Source organism: Thamnophis elegans, chromosome 12, assembly GCF_009769535.1.
Source record: "Thamnophis elegans isolate rThaEle1 chromosome 12, rThaEle1.pri, whole genome shotgun sequence".
NCBI classification, from domain to species: domain Eukaryota; kingdom Metazoa; phylum Chordata; class Lepidosauria; order Squamata; family Colubridae; genus Thamnophis; species Thamnophis elegans.
Genome location: NC_045552.1, coordinates 39,107,554 through 39,130,127, shown reverse-complemented (window position 1 = coordinate 39,130,127; position 22,574 = coordinate 39,107,554). Strand labels below are relative to the sequence as shown.

At 41.8% G+C, this 22,574-nt stretch overlaps 1 protein-coding gene across 1 annotated transcript in view; it reads right to left on the bottom strand.

Moving 5' to 3' along the window:
- The window catches only part of TRPC5 (transient receptor potential cation channel subfamily C member 5), a 172,248-nt gene that overhangs the window by 58,007 nt on the left and 91,667 nt on the right, over nt 1-22,574 (bottom strand). The window contains exons 3-4 of the mRNA XM_032228151.1: nt 14,471-14,807; nt 4,123-4,262 (exon numbers count right to left, since the gene is read on the bottom strand). Of these exons, the coding sequence (XP_032084042.1) occupies nt 4,123-4,262; nt 14,471-14,807 (477 nt within the window). The remainder of the gene's footprint in view (nt 1-4,122; nt 4,263-14,470; nt 14,808-22,574) is intronic.

Genomic DNA, 22,574 nt, shown 5'->3' with positions numbered 1-22,574 from the left:
GGATCCTCTTATTTAGTTAGTTAAGGTGCTGATAGTGGCCAATTTAGCCTTTGTAAAGTCATGCTTTGAAAATCCAGTTGCCTTTTGGAAGGTGAAAAAATCACCTTGGGACAACTATGACTTGGATGATAGAGAATCTCCATAGATATTCTCTAAACAAAGGAAGTCCAGGATTCTCTGTCATGGATGGGAAAGAATGACTTTGGCTAATCCCTGCTTACTTTAGTAATAACCACCCACTCCCAAAGTTTTGGAATAAATTTTATAAGGAAGCAAGTTTGGCATTTATTCTATTATTTTTTTTGGCACCAAAGATGCTTCGATGGTGTATTTTTTATTGCCTTTTACATTTCAATGTGGTCTTCATTTCATTTTATTTCTGCTGATTTAGTTTCTCTGATCCAGCTGCTTACAGTCTATTGATTGTTCTTTCACTGGCTGTTGTTCTCGGTTTCAGGCATGAGTTTTATATTCTTTTATGCACTAAGTGTAAGTAGGCGCCCAAACTCTTAAATAACTAAACAGAGGAACAGCAACACAACACCTGAACTTGGTGCAAACCAAAGAGCCCAACTTTAAACAGCATTTATGGTCATGGTTTGTTTGAAGAACTGTTCCTAAACCAGGATAATAATTCTTCTTCCATGTCTAGATAAAAATTAAAACTGCCAGAATAAAGGCATCTTTTTGGCTTTTTCATTGACCGAAAATAAGTCATTATTGGTGCATGTTTCTGGTAGTAGCCAACATGCCAGCAGATGGGACAGGCTCTGTGTCTCTCCACATTCACACTGGTTGTTTGTGATCTGCTAAGAGCTTCCACTTGAGCATGTTGGTTTTACATTTAGGCACTCCAACTCTCAAATTATTCAGGATTCTCCAGATAGTATAAGGGAAGTCAGATCTACATAGAATAACAGAGTTGGAAGGGACCTAGGAGGTCTTCTAGTCCAACCCCCTGCCTAGGCAGGAAACCCTACACTACTTCAGATAAATGGTTATCCAACATTTTCTTAAAAATGTCCAGTATTGGAGCATTCACAACTTCTGGAGGCAAGTTATTCCATTGATTAATTGTTCTAACTGTCAGGAAATTTCTCCTCAGTTCTAAGTTGCTTCTTTCCACCCATTGCTTCTTGTCCTGCCCTCAGGTGCTTTGAAGTATAGCTTGACTCCCTCTTCTTTGGAGCAGCCCCTGAGATATCGGAACACTGCTATCATGTCTCCCCTAGTCCTTCTTTTCATCAAACTAGACACACCCAGTTCCTGCAACCGTTCTTCATACGTTTTAGCCTCCAGTTCCCTAATTCTCTTTGTTGCTCTCCTCTGCACTCTTTCTAGAGTCTCCACATCTTTTTTACATTGTGGGGGCCAAAACTGAATGCAGTATTCCAAGTGTGGCCTTACCAAGGCATTATAAAGTGGTAGGAACACTTCACGTGATCTTGATTCTATCCCTCTGTTTATGCAGCCTAGAACTGTGTTGGCTTTTTTGGCAGCTGCTACACATGGCTGGCTCATATTTAAATGGTTGTGCACAAGGACTCTAAGATCCCTCTCACAGTTACTACTATTGAGCAAGGTACCACCTATACTGTACCTGTGCATTTTGTTTTTCTTGCCTAAATGTAGAACCTTACTTTTTTCACCATTGAATTTCATTTTCTTAGACAGAGCTCAATATTCAAGTCTGTCAAGATCCTTCTGTATCTTAAGCCTATCTTCTGGAGTGTTGGCTATTCCTGCCACCTTGGTGTCATCTGCAAATTTGATGAGATCCTTCAACCATACCTTCCTTTAATGTTAATCCTTCCTTGATCATCTCCTTCCTCCATCTTTTATTTCGGTTTTATTCTTGTATACCCTCAAGAATGTTTGTTCTTGCCCTAAAGCTGCTCCTAGATCTGAGTTGGTAGGCTTGACTTATGTTCAGAGGATGTCAAGGGCCATTCTCTTGCTTAGTTCTTTTAGCATCTGCTGCTACTTTCTCTCCTGATCTTAGACAGGGCAAACAAAGGTAAACTTAGGGTAGTACCAATGAATCAAGATGCTATCCTGAAAGAAGTAGATGACCCCCACACAATCAAGGACCTTGGAGTACTCATCTCAAATGATATGAGCCGAGGTGGCGCAGTGGTTAGGGTGCAGTACTGCAGGCCACTTTAGCTGACTGTTATCTGCAGTTCAGTGGTTCTAATCTCATCGGCTCAAGGTTGACTCAGCCTTCCATCCTTCCGAGGTGGGTGAAATGAGGACCCAGACTGTGGGGGCGATATGCTGACTCTGTAAACCACTTAGAGAGGGCTGAAAGCCCTATGAAGCGGTATATAAGTCTAACTGCTATTGCTATTGCTATTGCTATCTAAGTGCCAGAGCCCATTATAACAACATTGCCCAAAAGGCATTAAGAGTTGTTAACCTAATCTTGCATAGTTTCTTCTCCGGTAATATTGAACTGCAAACTAGGGCATACCAAACTTTTGCTAGATCAATTTTTGAATACAGCTCACATGTCTGGAATCTGCACTGCATATCGGACATTAATATAATTCAACGTGTCCAGAGATATTTCACAAAAGGAGTCCTCCACTCCTCTACTCGCAACAGAATACCTTATGCCACCAGACTTGACATTTTGGGCTTAGACAGTTTAGAACTTTGCTGTCTTCGATCTGACCTAAGCATAGTACATAAAATTATCTGCTACAATGTCCTACCTGTCAATGAATACTTCAACTTCAACCACAACAACACACGAGCTCACAATAGATACAGACTTATGATAAACTGTTCCAAACTTGATTGCGGAAAATACTTCAGTAACAGAATGGTCAATGCCTGAAATGCAGTACCTGACACTGTGTTTTCTTCCCCAAACCCCCAAAACTTTAACCTTAGACTGTCTACTGTTGACCTCACCCCATTCCTAAGAGGTCTGTAAGGGGCGTGCATAAGCGCACCAACGTGCCTACTGTCCTTGTCCTAATATTCCCTTGAATTTGTATTCATTTCATGTATTCATAATCATTTCTATACTTATATATGTTATTTAATTCGAGCGTGATGAAGTTAAAACTAAGAAAAAGTAGGGATTTGCATCAGAAAGAGAAGAGCCCAAACCATTTGCAAATAGTTCTCTGTAAGAACTATTTCCTTTAAGGGCCACAGAAATGGATCTAGGACAACTTGCCATAGCCAACTGATCATAGTCATCTCTCCATGGCCATCTTGCCATGGGAGAACTCACCATGGACAATTCCACGCAGGATAGCAACACAATAAATGTTATCCACCACTGTTTCTTCGGCATTATTTCCACTGACAAAGAGGGAAATAATGTCGAAGAAACAGTGGTTGATAAGACTTGTCACATTGACTTATCCCACATGGAATTGTCCATGGTGAGTTGGCCTGCAGTGGGCTGGCTGCAGAAAAAATAGCCACAGTGAGTTGGCTGTGCAAGTTAGCTATGGTGAATTGTCCCATTCCTCACAGAGAGATGCAACAGAGCTATGGATACCATGCACATTTACTTATCCATAGTAAAACTGTCCCAAAAACATTTTCCTATTCATTTTCTCTGCAAACAGCTTCCATTTTTCATCCTCTTCTGTTTGCCTTACTATAGATTTCTCTTTTCTTTTTGGATCTATTTGAGCTTACTTTATTGCTCTGAGCCACGACACAGTGCTGTCCCTGTTTTCTGTTATGCTTCCCTTGGGTTTTTTAAAGGAAGCCGGGGAAACTAAGCAAACAGCAGAACACTTGAGAGATGACTGCAGAATGAAAGACAACACACTTACATACATCTCTCTCTCTCTCTCTCTCTCACACACACACACACACACACGCACACATCTAAGAGCAAAGCTAAATGTCAGTGTGCTTAGGATTTTGCAGAAATTTCCTTCTGTCTTTTTGGAGGGGGAATAAGAACTCCAAAGCAATTTCCTTGTCATTTAATGGAAGAAACATATATATATTTAATGGAAGAAATATATATATATATATATATATATATATATATATATATATATATATATATATATATATATATATATATATATATATATATATATATATATATATATGAAATCTATGCACTGCACTCATTTACGGTACCTTGACATAGGCAACAATTTTCAGAGAAATGGTTGCTAAGTAGAGAGAGTTCATCGCAAAATCCATCAGGTTCCACCAGTCATGCACGTATTCATTAAAGCCGCCATCCCACATCTCTTTGATTTCGCCCCAAATAAAACCTGTAAAGGGGGGGGGGGAATGAGGGTGAAAAGACAACTTTCAATTCTCTTAAGCCACTGTTATTGGGCACCATAGCAGAGCACATTGGAAAAGTTAATTAAAACATAACAGCAGAGAAACACCAGGGTTTGGGGTTCTTTTTAATTAATTTACCGTCTTTTTTGGAGTATAAGATGCACGTTTTTGCCCCCTCAAAGAGGGTGAAAATTTGGGTGTGTCTTACACACTGAATGTAGCCCCACCCACCCACCCACCCTCCGGCCCCCACCCACCCACCCTCCGGCCCCCTTCTGCCTCCCAGCAATTTACCTCCTTGAAGCAAATGGGGGAAATTGGGCTTGCAGAGGCTGCAATAGGCTATAGCAATCCCTGCAATCTGAAACAGCTGATGATCGGGCAGCCCCTGCTGAAATTGAAAGTGAAACTTGCTGTTTGTGAGGCAAATTGCTGGGAGGCAGAAGCAGATTTTTTTTCTTGTGCTAATCAGGCTGTTTTGCTGTTTGTTGCAAGGAGGTAAGTCAATAACTATAAATGCCTATAGAATGTTCAAATTATTAGACTTATTTTTTAAAGACTGCTTTATTATTGTTCTAGACAACTTAACAAAATGAAGAAGCTTTTTAAAATAAATGCTTGATCTGAAGAGGCCCAGTGCTACTGTATCTTCTTTTAAATAGCAGAGAATAATGTATACTTCCAGAAAGCACATCAATTTTAACAGCATCTTTACAAGTATAGTCTGAAATGTAACACTACAAACAGTGTACATTGTCAGTACTGTTTGCTGTTTGTTGCAAGGAGACAAATTGATGAGAGGCAGAGGCAGATATTTTCCCCTTGTTTCCCCAAAATCTATGTGCATCTTATACTTTGGAGCGTCTTATACTTAGAAAAATATAGTTTTTCTTTTATCAACGAGAATAAAACAGATAAACAGAAAATGAACATCTGATACTAATAAGAAGATTTTTTTTTCTTGTGCACAGAAAAAAACAACCCTGAATGTCAAATCGATCTAACATTGAACATTAAAAAACCCACTCTGGCTGAATGCTGAAAAGTAAATAAATAAATGAATGAATAAATCCTTGATAGGTTCTCTCCCCCCCCCCCTTAAATAATGGGTCAACAAATAGTTATAAGCTTTCCCATCCTTATTTAACAAAAAATATGATATTAAATAAGCAAATATTCCAGTTGAGTAAATCTGTCTAATAATTAAATCAACCCAACATGTAATCATAATATATATGTAAACAAACCAGTCAAAAGATTAGCCCAAACATTACATTAATCCAGGGGTGGGTTTCAAAAGTTTTAGCAAGGGGGTTCTCTGCCCAGTTGCTGGGTGGGTATGGACATGTTGGGCATGGCTTAGTCAGCCTCCTGCCCCATGGGAGGGTTTTTTTTCCCCTCCTCGGGCTCTGGAGGCCTTTCTCAAGACTCCGGGAGGGCAAAAACGGCCTCCCCAGACTCCTGAGACCTTCTGGAGGCCAGAAAAGGGCCAATTTCCTGCCTTCCCAAACATCTGGTAGGCCTGTTTTTGCCCTCCCTGAGCCTCCGTGTATGCCCTGCACTTACCTGCATCCAAAATGGGTTGCATGGGGACTCCTGGGAAGGGCAGGGTGGGCAGGGCAGGGCCAGCCAGGAGTGGGATTTGGGGGTTCTCCGAACTGCACAGAATCTTAGTTAGAGGTTCTCCCGAACCCCTGCAAACTCCCAGCAGCCCACTCCCTGCTAATCTTCAAATCCCTCTGTTAACCACCTATTATTGTATTTAACACATAGAAAGTCCACAAACAGCTTCCATCCCCTTATAAAGTTGTCTAGTCCATTGTCTCTAATCAAGGCAGTTAATTTTGCCATCTCTGCTAATGCAGTCAATTTTAAAATCCACTCTAAAATCCTTAAAATACCTTCTGTTTTTCCCCGTGACTTATGACCATTTTTTACACTTACAACCGTTGCAGTGCCGCTGCACACACACCCCGGTCACATGATCAAAATTCAGACATTTGGCAACTGACTCATATTTATGACAGCTGCCATCTCCCAGAGTAATGCAATCCCCTTTTGTGGCAAGCAAGGTCAGTGGGCAAGCCATATTCACTTAACAACCATGTTCCTAATTTAACCACTGCAGTGATTCACTTAACAAATGTGCCAAGAAAGATCATGACACGGGGGGAAAACTCACAGCAAATGTCTCACTTAGCAAAAGATGTTTTGGGCTCAATTGTGGTCATAAATTGAAGACTATTTGTATTAAGATCTGCTAGCCATGCAGTAACATTTTAGTCTGGGAAGGCTGATTTCTAAAACTGAATTTCATCCCTATGCTGAATTTTGTGTGGCTAAGTGTTCGTGTTAGAATATAAAATAATAATGGAATGGAATGGAATATAATAGAATAGAATATGGAATGGAATAAGAAATAGTATAGTATAGTATAGTATAGTATAGTATAGTATAGTATAGTATAGTATAGTATAGTATAGTATAGTATAGTATAGTATAGAATAGAATAGAATAGAATAGAATAGAGAATGGAATGGAATAGAATAGAGAATAGAATAGAATATGGAATGGAATAAGAAATAGAATAGAATAGAGAATGAAATGGAATGGAATGGAACGGAACAGAACAGAACAGAATTAGAATTAGAGTGGAATAAAGAATCAGGAATAGGATAGAATAGAATAGAATAGAGAATGGAATGGAATAGAATAGAGAATAGAATATAGAATGGAATAAGAAATAGAATAGAATAGAGAATGGAATGGAACAGAACAGAATAGAATTAGAATATAATTAGAATTAGAACGGAATAAAGAATCAGGAATAGGATAGGATAGAATAGAATAGAATAGAATAGAATAGAATAGAATAGTGGAAGGGACCTTGTAATCATCTAGTCCAACTCCCTGCCCAAGCAGGAGACCCTATACCATTTTTGACAAATGGCTGTCAAACTTTCTTCTTAAAGTTTCCACTGACGAAACACCCACAGCTTCTGAAGGCAACTTCTGTTCCATAGGTTGATTGTTCTCACTGTCAGAGAATTTCTCCTTATTTCTAAGTTGAATCTCTGCTTGATCATTTTCCATCTATTGTTCATTGTCTGGTCTTCGGGTGCTTGGAGAAATAGGTTAATCTCTCTCCTCTCTGTGGCAGCCCCTCAAATATTGGAACCCTGCTATCATGTCTCCCCTGGTCCTTCTCTTCACTAGATTAGCCATGCCCAACTGTTCTTCATATGTTTTAGTCTCCAGTCCCCTAATCATTTTTGTTGTCCTTCTCTGCACTCTTTCTAGGGTCTTAACATCTTTTTTATAGTGTGATGACCAAAACTGGATGCAGCATTCTAGGTGTGGTCTTACTAAGGCTTTATAGAGAGGTATTAGTACTTCACTTGATCTTGATTGAATCCATGTGTTAATGCAATTTATTGCATTTGTTTTTTGGCTGCTGCCACACACTCCTGGCTCATATTTAATTGGTTGTCCACTAAGACTTTAAGATTCCTCTCACAGTTACTGTTATTAAGCCAGGTTTCACCCAATCTATATGTGTACAATTGGTTTTTCTTGCCTAAGTGTAATTCTTCTGTTTTCTCTACTTTGAATTTCATTTTGTTAGATAGGGCTCAGTGTTCAAGTCTGTTAAGATCCATCTGGATCTTGAGCCTATCATCTAGCTTAGTATTGTCTGCAAATTTGATGTGTAATTATTTTTACTTCTGTAATTTCTATGATTTTTATCTTGAATCACTCTGACTGGTTTAATGACTGCGATTGTTTGGACTGCTGCTTTATTCTTTTTTAAAAAAAAGATACTATTTGTTAGTGTTATTTTGTTTTCTTAATTTTATGTGCACAGATCTCCAAGAAGAAATAGACTGAAAAGGAACAGAGGAATGGACAAAATACAGAAGAAATTGGAATAATATGGATAAAGGCTCTTCATACCATCTCTACCCATTTCTAAGCACTGATCAACTCTGCCCATTGGAGACATGATAACCATTGGCTCAGTGGTGGGTTGCTAATTTTTTTCCTACCAGTTCACTTGGGAGCATGTGTGTGCTCAGGCGTGACATTTCTGCGCATGTGCAGAAGCGTCCGGGTGGGTGGGCGGAGCCTCCTACCACTGCTACTATTGGTTTACCTGAACTGGGCCTATCCAGCAGCAACCCACCTCTGCATTGGCTTGTATTTCATCACTGTCCCATTCGGGCTGCACAAATATTTTTTAGCTTCAGGCTAGAATGTTTCAGTCAAAAACTAGGGGATTACTGGCTAATGCCACATGGGGATAGCTTTATCTATCAGTGAAATGTTTATGGATAGGAGGTGCTGCTTTGCACCTGTTTAATGATGAGATGGTCAAGAACTGGACCTGCACCTTTTCCAACAGAGAAATGAGAGCAGTCTGGGCGATTCAGAAAAAAAAGAAACATTAATAATAATAGCAATCACTAACAGTAGCTCTCCACATTGAAATGTGTCTCTGCATTCTCAATTCCTTTCTTCTATTTCTGTCTCTCTGGAATTGCAGTTGAAAGATTGGCTTCAGGCTGCCAGAAGCAGTCTCTTCCATCCTTAGAAATAGAGCCATAGTGGGATTCAGCCGGTTCACACCAGTTCACCTGAACTGATAGCTAACCACGCCCCTTGCCCCTCCCAGCCATTCGTCTCAGATGAGGCTGATAGGTCTGACAATGGCTTTGACTGGGCTCCTGGTGCTGGTCGAGGCCGAGGAGGTGGTGCCCAGTGGTGGGCTTCAGCCTGCTGCCAGTTTGGGCAAACCAGTTGTTAACATTCTGCGCAGTTCGGAGCACTGGAAAATCATGTCACTGGCTGGCCCTGCCCCTCACTGCCCACCTCTCCCACTCACTCCATATTGCACCTTGCCCTCCTTGGCCGATGCATAGAGTCATGCCTGCTGCCTGTGGCATAGCTGCTGCTGCTGCCTGGTTCTCTCGTTTGCCTCAATCACACAGCCCAGCTGATCTCTGCCTGGTGAGCCTCCTTTGCCGATCTCTGCTCCTCACCCAGCTCCCTCCTATGCGGCCACTTTTCACCAGGCCTGAGAAGGTAAGGCCTATCACACTCTTGGGCAAAGCATTTCCTCATTTTAGTGATCCATGAAAGTACATCTATAGTATGTAAATGCAGATAATAAAGTCGAATAAAGGTGAACAACATTTTCACAGAACTATAGATACGTTGAAGCTGGGGGTGACAAGGAGTGGCTGGGAAGGAAGAGCCCCATTTGACACGTGATGTTGAGTTGGCCACACCCATCCAGTCACATGACTACCAAGCCACGACCACCAAGCCACGCCACAGAAGCTGGTGTTTAAAAATTTGAATCCCACCACTGGAATAGAGGAGAATATTTGTAGTTCAGGGGTGAGTTTTAGAGTGCTTTGGTGCTCTCTTAGTTTTCTTAGTTTTCTTTCAAACATTTCAATACCCAGCTAGATAACATCATAAGTGCTAGAAGGGAGAAGGATGGAGGAGAAGGAGAAGGAGAAGAACTGTAGGGGTTTTGGTGTTCTCTAAGCTTAGTTAAAGATGCAGTGGCTCAGTGGCTAAGATGCTGAGCTTGTCGGTCAGAAGGTTGGCAGTTTGGTGGTTCAAATCCCTAGGACACGTAATGGAGTGAGCTCCCATTATTTGTCCCAGCTTTTGTCAACCTAGCAGTTCAAAAGCATGTAAAAATGCAAGTAGAAAAATAGGAACCACCTTTGGTGGGAAAGTAACAGCGTTCCGTGCACCTTTGGTGTTTAGTCATGCTGGTCATATGACCACGGAGAAGTCTTCAGACAATGCTGGCTCTTTGGCTTTGAACAGAGATGAGCACTGCCCCCTAGAGTTAGGAATGACTAGCACATATTTATGAGGGGAACCTTTACCTTTACCTTAAGCTTAGTTGTTTCTTGAAGACGTTTTATTACCTGACTAAATAACATCATCAGGTCTGAAAGAAGGGAGGGTTGCAGAGAGGAGGAAGAGGAGGACCAGGGTAGTTTTCTTTCATTACTCAACCAGGTAACATCACCAGCATCATCTATTTGCATAATGAAAGATATGCTAGGAAACAACAAAGTATAGAGAGCACCAAGGACCCTAGTACCACATTTAAGATGGTAGTGCATCTTTTGAGATAGAAACTCATGAGTTATGGTTACAGTAAAAAAAGTAAGAATTGTTACTATAGCTACTGTCCTGCTATCAGCAGAGAAAGTGCTAGTATGAATTCTTTTTCATCAATGGAAACTATTTTGTAGAAAAAAAAATCCTTCCAATTATTTGCAGGGAATTGTACTCTAACTCTCTAGTATTATCAATAATCTCAGGATATCACTACTACTTATGCGAGACCAACTATTAAGAAGGGACAGGACAACCATTTGTCTAAAATGGCATAGGGTCTCCTGCTTGAGCAGGGTGTGGGCTTGAAGACCTCCAAGGTCCCTTTCAACTCTGTTATTCTGTTCAGTTCTAAAAAGAGTTTTGAAAAAGAGACTGGGGCTGTGAGATCATCACCATGACCATCGTGAATGCTGCCTTATTCCTCATGTAGATACAGATAGAGATTTCTCCTTCTCAAAAGCAGAAAAAAGATGAGAAAACTGATTTGGAAGCATATTGAATAAAGATGGTTGGCAAGCATGCAAGGCATCAACTTTCTTTTACCCAAGTTCCATTGCAAAGCTACAATTTGACGAATCCATTCAGTCTCTGATTTCTTTTTAAGAGCTGTCAAAGTGAGGAACTACAGTTCATAATTTCACTGCATTTCCTTATTTAGATTCCCCTCACATATCCACTCTAAACTTCTCGTTCTTTTTTTAAAAAGTAGATTCTATGAAAGTAAATCAAAAGGAAAAGGAATCATATTATTAGTTTAAAGATAACCAGAGGCTGTAAAAAAAGAGAAGGTTCTTCAGTTCAGAAGGAATCTTTGCTGTCATTCAGGGTTGTCTTTAAAGGTAAAGGTTTCCCTTGGACATATGTGCTAGTCTTTCTTGACTCTAGGGGATGGTGCTCATCTCCATTTCACAGCTGAAGAGCCAGCACTGTCATAAGACGTCTCCATGGTCATGTGGCCAGCATGACTAACACCAAAAATGCACGGAATCCTGTTATCTTCCCACCAAAGGTGGTCCTTATTTTTCTACTTGGATTTTTATGTGCTTTCAAACTGCTAGATTGGCAGAAGCTGGGACAAGTAATGGGAGCTCACTCCGTTACGCGATGCTAGGGATTCGAACTGCTGATCTTCTGATCGACAAACTCAGTATCTTAGCCACTGAGCTACCCCATCCCATATATTTTATTAAGTATTTATGTTTTATTATCTTTGTAAGCCACAGAGTGACTGAGAGTGAATTGGGCGGCCATATGAACTTTCATAAATAAATAAATAAATAAATAAATAAATAAATAAATAAATAAATAAATAAATAAATAAATAAATAACATTTATTTTTGATGCTATTTTACAATTATTTTAATGAATGGTTCAGAAATATACTAAAATTAGAGGGAAATACTGTGACATCACCATCTGCCAATTTGACCTTCAGCTGGCTTTGATGACGCTACAAGCCAAAGTCAAGAAATATAAACATAAGTATAAATGAAGATATAATTGTGTGAGTTGATGGCAGAGCAATGAATAAGAGCTACATGGTAAAACAAAATGGCATAATTATCACAACGGTAACAATTTCTATCCTTACCATTTCATACTGAAACATGCCAGTAGAAATCAATTCAGCATTTTAAGGTCATTTAGAGCCGACTATTGGAGGAGTTAAAGAATCAGGTTGGTTGTCTTTTTCAAGTGGCAATTGGACTGTCTTTGTATTTCTTGAGGATGTTTCATTTTTCATCCAAGAAGCTTCTTCAGTTCTGATTGAGTTCCATTCTCCACCATTCAATCAGAACTGAAGAAGCTTCTTGGATGAGAAGCGAAAAGTCTTCAAGGAAAAACCAAGAGAGTCTAGTTGCCTCTTGAAAAGCACCTTTGGGACAACCATGACCTGGATGAGTGAGAATTTCCACAGACTTTTATCTGGTTGCTAATACATTATTGCTAACCTGATGGCACATAATCAATCAATCAATCAATCAATCAATCAACCAATTTAGTCACTTTACGGTGATTTTAGGTTATCTGTGGTTACATTCACCTCTTATTAAGAACTTTACATCCAAGAATATGCCCTGAAATATGACAAATTGGTATCACTGGGATCCATGTCTGAGTTATAAGTTTGCTTAAGTTAACTGCAATGCAGCTTGAGTTCTGGGTTATGTAATATTACTTGACTTTGTGTAGCATAGGATTTATGACTCTGAGCTACGTAGCAGAAACCACCAGTTTTCCACTTCCTTCGTTCTATGGATTCAGAGATCTGAGGAGGTTCATCAGACATGAATTAGGAAGCCATGGATGAAATCTATAACTGTTCACCTCCTTCCCTTGTAGTTCTTTGATTGTGTGTTGATTTCCAGTATGATCCTTTGAACTGCAGTAAATTGAAGTATTCTATTACATTAGAAAGGCATCACTTTGACTTAACATCCAGAAGGAAGAAAAGTCAAATTCTCGAGCTGAAATGGATTGTTATGGATCTCATAACAGATCTCCAGAGTTCTCTAGGAAGGAATATGAAAGGGATTTGCTGCCAGGGTATTTTTTTTCTTCCTTGCTAACTTACAATTCAAGGATTTCTTGATAGTCTCCAATTCCTCTACTAACCAAACTGAACCCTATTTAAATCTGTGATGGTTTACCTAACCATGCAACATCAAGAGAGCATACATAATGCCAAGAAACAAGCCAAATCAGAAAAAAAGTTTGCTACATATGTATTTGTTGTCAATTTGTTGGGAAATTGTGTTTTTGCTTTTATTTTTGCCTATCACAGTCACATTCTACAAGTTGGATGGTCAAATCCCTCACTCATTCATTTAGCCAATTAAATGTATATATTTGCTGAACATTTGTTCACGTACAGTATTTCATTCCCATGTCATGAACAAGAAGAATATTCTACAGAGGTGAGGAATGAGGAATCAGTCATCCTTAACATGTTATTTGATCTTCAGCTCAGTGAAGCTTCAGCCAACATGGTCTTTAATGATGACATTTGTAATCCAGCATTGAAAAAATTTCAGGTCCCTTCCTTTAGTGTAAACTGGAGGATAAAATATAGTAAGACATACTCATTTATCTGTAAGATTCCTGTATGGATATTACTAGATATAATATCTTCCTTCACCATCTTAATCCTTGTAATTCAATCAAGAGTCCTCTAAATCAGATCCAAGGACATCTAACTCAATTATCTTGTTTCTGTTTCACACATTATTCTGTTCAAAAAGCCTAAATAACAGGGCAGGAAAACGTCAGTCATTCTATCTTGATAAAGATATAGTCATTCTAGATGTCCTTCCTACATCTGTTTCCACAACTGGAGTTTGCATTATACTATTAAGGATGGGATGGGATGGGATGGGAATTCAGAGGTGGTATTCAGCAGGTTCTGACCAGTTCTGGAGAACCGGTAGCAGAAATTTTGAGTAGTTCGGAGAACCGGTAAATACCACTTCTGACTGGCCCCACCCCCATCTATTCTCTGCCTCCTGAGTCCCAGCTGATCAGGAAGGAATGAGGATTTTACAGTATCCTTCTCCTGCCACACCCACCAAGCCATGGCATACCCACCAAACCATGCCCACAGAACCGGTAGTAATATAATTTGAATCCCACCACTGGATGGGATTCCCAAAGGTGCTTTTTCAAGTGGCAAATGGACTTTCTTTGGACTTTTTGTTCTTCAAACTGAAGAAGAAGCCTCTTGGATGAGATGCAAAATGCCTTCAAGGACAAACAAAGAAGGTCTGGTTGCCTCTTGAAAAAGTACTTTTGGGACAACCATGACACTCTCCATCGACAATGGGATGGGATGGGATGGGATGTCCTTTCCACTGGTTTCAAAGTTGCAACAGAGAGCAAGGCTAAATGTGGAGAAGGAGGTAGCCTTTTTCCCATAGAAGAGACAGTGGCTGTTGGTCCTGACATTGTCTTATTGGCCAAGTTTATTTGCACGGAACAAAACATCATCCCCATCAAAATTAATCTGTAAGCACTTTCCGTTAACCCTCCATGCCTTCATTGATTTACCTAAAACCCATGGGAGGATCATCCATTCCACCACGGTAGGAGGAGGTCCTTGCATGTGTAGATCTGTCCTGACAATGTGCTGGGATGCGAGCAGTAGCATGAAGAGGAAGGTAAGGTAGGAGCCTGTGTGGCAGATAAACTTGATAAATGGCTTTTTAATGAACAGTCCCAGCCTGCTCTTGGGTGCCATCAAATAAGCCACGGCAAGCACTGGAAACAGCAGTCCAATAGTGACACAGGTCAAAAGCTTAACTGCCCAATGCTTCCGCCGCCATCCGGGAAAGCCGTCGTACCAAAGTGTTGCTAGTAGTTGCTGGCAGTTGGGCTGAGCAACAAACTGGAGTGAGAGAGAGAAAGAGAGAGGGAGAGAAGGAAAGAAGGGGAGAAAAAAAAGGAGAGGTGGAGATGAGTACAATTGCAACAAGCGAGAGCCATGACAATTGGAAGAACAAAATAAAGAATTCACTGTATTTATCCTGGGGGAGAAGAAAGGAGGTTAATCTATGGTCCAGGAGAAATATGGCACACCCAACCTGTGCACATATGGCACACTCCAGCCTATTTATTTATTTAGCTCAAGGGTGGGGAACAATGGCCCCTTTATGGCCTATGGACTTCAACTCCCAGAATTCCTGAGACAGCGAGGTCCACAGGTCATAAAGGGGCTATGTTCTCCAATCCTGATTTAGTGTATGGCATATCATACATGAGCTAGCAATAGCACTTAGATGTACATATATACTGCTTCACAGTGCTTTACAGCCCTCTCTAAGCGGTTTACAGAGTCAGCATATTGCCCCCAACAATCTGGGTCCTCATTTTACCCACCCGGAAGGATGGAAGGCTGAGTCAACCTTGAGCCAGTGAGATTTGAACTGCTGTACTAGCAGTCAGCTGAAGTAGTTGCAGTACTGCAATCTAACCACTGCTCCACCTGGGCTGTTAATATGTATACTAGCAATATGTATACTAACATTTCACCATAGATTAGTAAAACACAATAAATATAAATGTTAGAAAGATCTATGCTCAAATACCAATGTCTAGGCCATATAACTATTGACACATGGCAGAGTTTAGATTAAAAGAAATCAGCTACTGGACTGGGGTAGGCTCTCACCTTACAGAGTCCTGGCAGATGCCGGATGAAGTGCAGATCCTATTCGAATTGTCCATTGCTGACATGGCAGTTCAAAGCCTGGCACCTTTTTTTTGTGGGGTCATTTATATGTCTTCCTATGTCTGGGCATTTGACCACCCATTTGGCTTTCCAGATTTCCCCTGGATCTTTTGCACTACCCATCACAAAAATATTGTGGCAAAAAATTACAATAACCTCCATGATGCCTCAACTAATCTTAGAGCATCTAAAATTGACATTCCAGGTGCTTTCATTACCAGGGGTAGGATTCAGCCGGTTCGGACTGGTTCGAGTGAACCAGTTGTTCTGATTTTGCACAGTACAGAGAACCAGAAAAATCAACCACCGGCTAGCCTCACCCACCCCACCTTGTCCTGCCCTATATATTATCTTCCCTTCTCCACACAGTGCAGACCATCCAGCTAATCTCCATGCCTCACCTGCTCTGCTCATGAAAGGTAAGCATGCTGCCCGCTTGCCCTTCACCCCGGGTGGGGGCCATTCCCCAGCTCCAGCCTTGCCCCGGAGCCACCGCCCACTTGCCACCCGCCTCAGCCGGTTAAGGGAATGCAGCATTCCCTGGCTCCAGCCATGCCCCAGGCCTCCTCCCACATGCCTCCCCCCCTTCTCAAACTACTGCCCCTCGGGGCCGAAGCAATTTATTTCGCCTGCCGTGCTAAGCTGAAGGACTGCTGGGGGAGGGAGGGTGTGGGCACAGGAGGGCCGAAGCAGTTTGGGAATGGACCAGATGGTTCTCTTTACCTGTAAGAAGTCCCATCCGGAGAGCACTGCAGTGGAGATCCTGTAGCCGCTTCTTGCTGAGCCTCAGTCGCTCACAGAGACCTTCCATGTGCTCTCCGGGTCGGCAGCTGCTTCTCTTGCTGGGAGAGAGAGCGTCTCTTGTGCAATTTACCACCTGTGAGCTGCCACTTTTTTCTAAGTCCCATCCGGAAAGCTCTGTGGCACATAGAACCAGCATTCAATATGGCTGCTGATTTTCTGTGCTGTGCACTTTCTGTGTGGGACTTAGAGGAAAGTGGCGGCTCACAGCTACTAAATTGCACAAAAGACACTCTCTCTCCCAGCAAGAGAAGCAGCAGAGAGAAGCAGCCGCTGCTCCGAAGAGCAGAGATGGAGCGAAGCAGGCCCCGAAAGGCTGCTGAGTTGACCCTCACTGTGTGGTGGAAGCCACGGATACACAGAAGCCAAGTGCACCTGTATGTGCACACATTCACATTTTCAGCTAACTGGTTGTTAAATGGGTTGAATCCCACCACTGTTCAATACCCAAGGAGTTTTTAATGGAATAACAGAATAAGAATTGGAAGGGACCTTGCTGTTCTTAATCCAACTCCCTGATTAGGCAGGAAACCCTATCCCATTTCAGACAAATGGTTGTCCAATCTCTTTTTTAAAACATCCAGTGTTGTTGGAGCATTCACAATTTCTGGAAGAAGGTCATTCCACTGATTTATTGTTGTGTCAGGAAATTTGTCTTTGGTTCTAGATTGCTCCTCTCCTTCATTAATTTTCATCCATTGCTTCTTGTCGGCCTTCAGGTGGTTTGGAGAATCAGTTGACTTCCTCTTCTTTATGGCAACCTCTTAGAAATTGGAACGCTGCTATCATGTCTCCCCTAGTCCTTCTTTTTATTTAACAAGATATACCCAATTCCTGCAACCGTTCTTCATATGTTTTAGCCTCCAGTCCCTTAATCCTCTTTGTTGCTCTTCTTTGCACTCTTTCTAGAGTCTCAATGTCTTTTTTACATCATGGCAACCAAAACTGGATGCCACAAAACTTTTCTTATAAGCACAGTTGGGGTTTAATTTCCCAAACTGCAAACTTTTTATTTCTCAAAGCAATCATTCTGTAAGACGCACATTTTTGTTGGTGCTGGTTTTTGCTGCTGTCGTTTGGGAACAGATTAAAAATTGCCCTCTTCATGCTCATTGGACTAATTTGCCAAAACTGGTTTATTCATGGTATTAAGTCCAGACCTTCAGCAGTGGTATTCAGCAGGTCCTGACCAGTTCTGGAGAACCAGTAGAGGATATTTTGAGTAGTTCGGAGAACCGGTAAATACTACTTCTGACTGGCCCTGCCCCCATATATTCTCTGCCTCCCGAGTCCCAGCTGATCAGGAAGGAATGGGGATTTTGCAGTATCCTTCCCCTGCCATGTCCACCAAGCGACACCCACCAAACCATGCCCACAGAACCGGTAGTAAAAAAAATGAATCTCACCACTGGTCCACACAAAACCTTTTTGCTTAGCAAAACCCTTTAAAAATTGCCATGGCACCAACTGTTCATTCCACCCTATTGTCAACTTTGAACTGTACTTAGCTATTGTTCTGTTACTCAGTTGCCACACAGAGAGGGAAGTGGGGAAGAAAGTTGGAAAGCCTTACTAGACAAAACAGAACTTTCTCGTGAGAACCAAGGCAACAGATAAGGTTGGGGAAAGAGTGGTTGAAGAGCCCGCCAATTAACCCAACTGGCCAACATGACCTGTGACACCTGGGGATGGGGTTATTTCCTAGTTTAATTATACTGAAACCATGGGAAAGATTTAGAGTTGGTTTTCCTTTGAAGCAGTGCTGATATGATGTATTCAATAAAGAAGACCTTTGAGAAGAATCCCAGTCTCACAGTTCTGATTTGCTTGGATTCATTAGTTGGAGCCTTGACACAGAAAGAGGGTCACAGTGTAAACCCAACCTTCCACTAGTAAATTTAAATTTAAAAACTCTTCCAGCTATAATACATGTCATATAATACAGCAGTGTGCTGCAGCTGCCAAAAAAGCCAATGCAGTCAGTGGTGGGTTCCTACCAGTTCGGACCGGTTTGGCCAAACCGGTAGTGGTTTGGCAGCTTGGGTCACTGGAAATAGCAGTGACCCAGGCCTGCCACGCCCCCAAACTGGATTTCCTGGCAGCACCAAAGGTGCCGCCATCTTATTTTTCGGCCCTGTGCATGCACAGAACAATTTTAATTGTACTGTGAATGTGAGTGTGGTGGGCATCAAGCGTGCATGTGGCATACACATATGTGATCCAGCAGTAGTGCTGGCCAGAACCCACCCCTGGATGCAATCCTAGGCTGCATTAACAAAGGGATAGAATTAAGATCACGTAAAGTGTTAAAACCACTTTATAATGCCTTTGTAAGGCCACACTTGGAATACTGCATCAGAGGTGGGCTGCCGTCAGTTCGAACTGGTTCAGGTAACCAGTGGCTGGGCCCACCCAGGATCTATCCTGTCCTATATAATTGCCATTTTTTCCATGCTGCGCAGGCTCACATTTTTGGTTCTGGGCCAACTGGTTGTTATAGTATGTGATGCTCATCTCTGTACTGTATCCATTTTTGTCACCCCAAAATAAAATAAAAATGTTGAGACTCTTCAAAGAGTGCAGACAAGAGCAACAAAGATGATTGTAGCAGGGAGAGGCTAAAATGTATGAAAAACAGTTGCTGGAATTGGATATGCCTAGTCTAGACATATACATGAAACACGGTGGCTCAGTGGCTAAGATGCTGAGCTTGTCGATCAGACGGTCGGCAGTTTGGCAGTTCGAATCCCTAGCACCGCATAATGGAGTGAGCTCCCCTTACTTTTCCAAGCTTCTGCCAACGTAGCAGTTCTAAAGCACATAAAAAATGCAAGTAGAAAAATAGGAACCACCTTTGGTGGGAAGGTAACAGCATTCCATGCACCTTCGGCATTTAGTCATGCTGGCCACATGACCATGGAGACGTCTTCAGACAGCGCTGGCTCCTCGGCTTTGAAACAGAGATGAGCACTGCCCCCTAGAGTCGGGAACAACTAGCACATATGTGCAAGGAGAACCTTTACCTTTACCTAGTCTAGTGAAAAGACGGACTAAAGGAGACATGATAGCAGTCTTCCAATATTTGTGGGGCTGCTACAAAGAAAAGTCAGTCTGTTCTTTCAAGCTCCTGAAGTCAGGACAAGAAGCAATGAATGGGAACTAATCAAAGAGAGAAGCAGCCTAGAACTAAGGAAAATTTTTTCCTGACAGAACAATTAATCAGTAGAACAACTTGCCTCCAGAGGTTGTAGGTACTCCCAACACTGGAGGTTTTTAAGAAGAGATTGGACAACCATTTCTCTGGTTTCCTGCTTGAGCAAGAGATTGAACTAGAAGACCTCCAAGATCCCTTCCAACTCTGTTATTTTGTTATTCATTAATGCAACTAGCCATCCTGCTCTCAGTCCAGTCCCATGGGTAAAAAATGTGGGGCAGCAGGCAGAGATTTCCACCCCTTCTGTCAGAAGACACATTCATTTTTCTCCTACAATTTCAGCTGTGTCGGTGCCTACTGAAATGATTTCATTTTGCAAATCTGCCATTGCTATTAAAAATTAAGAGGGTTCATATTTCCTTTAAGAGGTTCTTTCAAAATGAGAAAGAGATGGAAAGGGGAAGGGGCACAATTCCATTAAAGAGGAGGAGGAGGAGGAGGAGGAAAAAAGAACGGATTTTAAATAGGAATCGGATCTTCTAATCAAGGTCGCCTTGTAGCTGGCAGGAGGGAGGGAATTGATGGACTGTTGACTTCCATCTTGAATCTAATTGTGAATCAGGCAGAAGGCCTTGGACAAATGTTTTTGTTTGCAATTCCTAAAACCCTGTTTTGCTTTAGCCAAAGGCAACAAGCAGAAGAGCAGAAGGCTAGCAAAATTATTCATTTACCAAGATTTAGTTAAATTTAGTACCCTGCAGCCAGGAAATTTCCCAGAGTAGTTAATCTACAAGGAACTGGGACTAGGAAGAAAAAGAAAATATTACTCAGGCATGATTGCTTAGAATTTTGTGATATCTGATTATGGTAAAGTAAAGGTTGTTAGTCGTTCCCGACTCTAGGGGGCAGTGCTCATCTCAGTTTCTAAGCTGAAGAGCCAGCGCTGTCTGAAGGCGCACGGAACACTGTTATCTTTCCACCAAAGGTGGTTCCTATTTTTCTACTGGTATTTTTAATGTCCTTTCGAACTGCTAGATTGGCAGAAGCTGGTACAAGTAACGGGAGCTCACTCCATTATGCAGCGCTAGGGATTTGAACTGTCGAACTGATGACCTTCTGATCGATAAATTCAGTGTGTAAAGCCACTGAGCCACCACATCACCTGGTTATGGTAGAAGTATGCTCTATTCACAAGAAATACAAACTCTGCATTATTTATGGATCTTGGGTGCTCTTTGAGTTTGGTTGATTTTCTGAAGACATTTCATTACCCAACTAAGTAACATCACCAGTGCTCAACCAAACAATCAAGCTCAGAGAGCACCAAGGGCCCCAATAGCTCAACCCTCAACTGCAAATATTCTCTTCTCTTGGTATCTGCACTAATTGTTTTGCACTAAATATATAAAACTGTAGTTTTATTTACATTATACAAAGTGTTATCTTATTTGAGCATTCCTAGATATTTGAATCTTTCTATGGACAAATATTTTATCACATTCCCATTTTTAATGGTATACCTTATCAGTTACTAATGTTTACTGATTTTTTTACTTAATTTTACTAATATTTTACTAATATTTAATATTTGAGTGGCTCCTACAAAAATGAGGGGGGGGGTCACACTGTTTTCCAAAGCATCAAAAGGCAAGACAAGAAAAAGTGGATAGAAACTAATCAAGGAGAAAAGCAACTTAGAACTACAGGTGGCACACGGAGCCATTTGTCAGGGAACACGAGGCGTTGCCCTGTCAGCTGGCCAGCTGACTTTGGCCTTTTCTGAGGCCATTTGTCGCCCTTTCCAGGCTTTATAGGAGCCTGGGGAGGGCGAAAACAGCCTCCCCCACCCCCCGGAGGCCCCTCAGAGGCTTCAGGAGCTTCCCTGAAGCCTCCAGAGTGCAAAAAAATGGCCCTACGGGCAAACCGGAAGTTCAGGATTTTGCCGAGAGGGTTGTTTTTTGCCCTCCAGAGCCTTCAGGGAAGCCTCCGGAAGGCCCCTGAAAGCTCCAGAGGACTAAAACTGGCCCTATGAGCAAACCAGAAGTCCATTCCCAAACTTCCGGTTTGCCCATAGGGCCGGGTTTTGCGCTCCGGAGGCTTCAGGGAAGCTCCTGAAGCCTCCAGAGGTCCTCTGAGGGGGCGGAGGAGGCTGTTTCCACCCTCCCCGGGCTCCTATAAAGCTTCTGGAGCCTGGGGAGGGTGAAAAAAGCATGCAAAAAATGGGGGGAGCACTGGTCATGCATGCATGCACGCTGGGGTTGTGCGCATTGCATTATGGGTGTGGCATGCCCGCGCACGACCTCCCTGCGCTCCCCCCACTTTTGGCACGCAAGCCAAAAAAGGTTCACCATCACTGCTATAGAGTGTCCTGTGTGAGCAGGGGGTTGGACTAGAAGACCTCCAAGGTCCCTTCCAACTCTATTATCATTACCATATTAAGCAAGGATTCAATTTCAGATTTCTTTATACCTTTATATCATCTATATATAATAGGTAGGATATTTTTTTGCAGTTTCTTGGCACTTTGTATTCTTTTTATTTAGGATACAAGTGAGGAGTGTCATTAAGATAGTACAAAGCCACGGAAACAATGAATCCCCTTGAAAAATTCATTTCCTAATGTTACATTTTCAATTGCCAATTTTTTGTACTATTTTCCATAAAAGATGATTTACAAGCTATTTGTAAATAGGTTTCTCTTTATTTGGATGTTAGAAATAGCACTTAGATTTATATACCGCTCAGTGGTGGAATTCAATTTTTTTTACTACTGCTTCTGTGGGCGTGGCTTGGTGGGCGTGGCAGGGGAAGGACACTGCAAAATCCCCATTCCCTCCCAACCAGCTGGGACTCAGGAGGCAGAGAATAGGTGGGGGTGGGGCCAGTCAGAGATGGTATTTACTGGTTCTCTGAATTACTCAAAATTTCTGCTACCCGTTCTCCAGAACTGGTCAAAACCTGCCGAATAC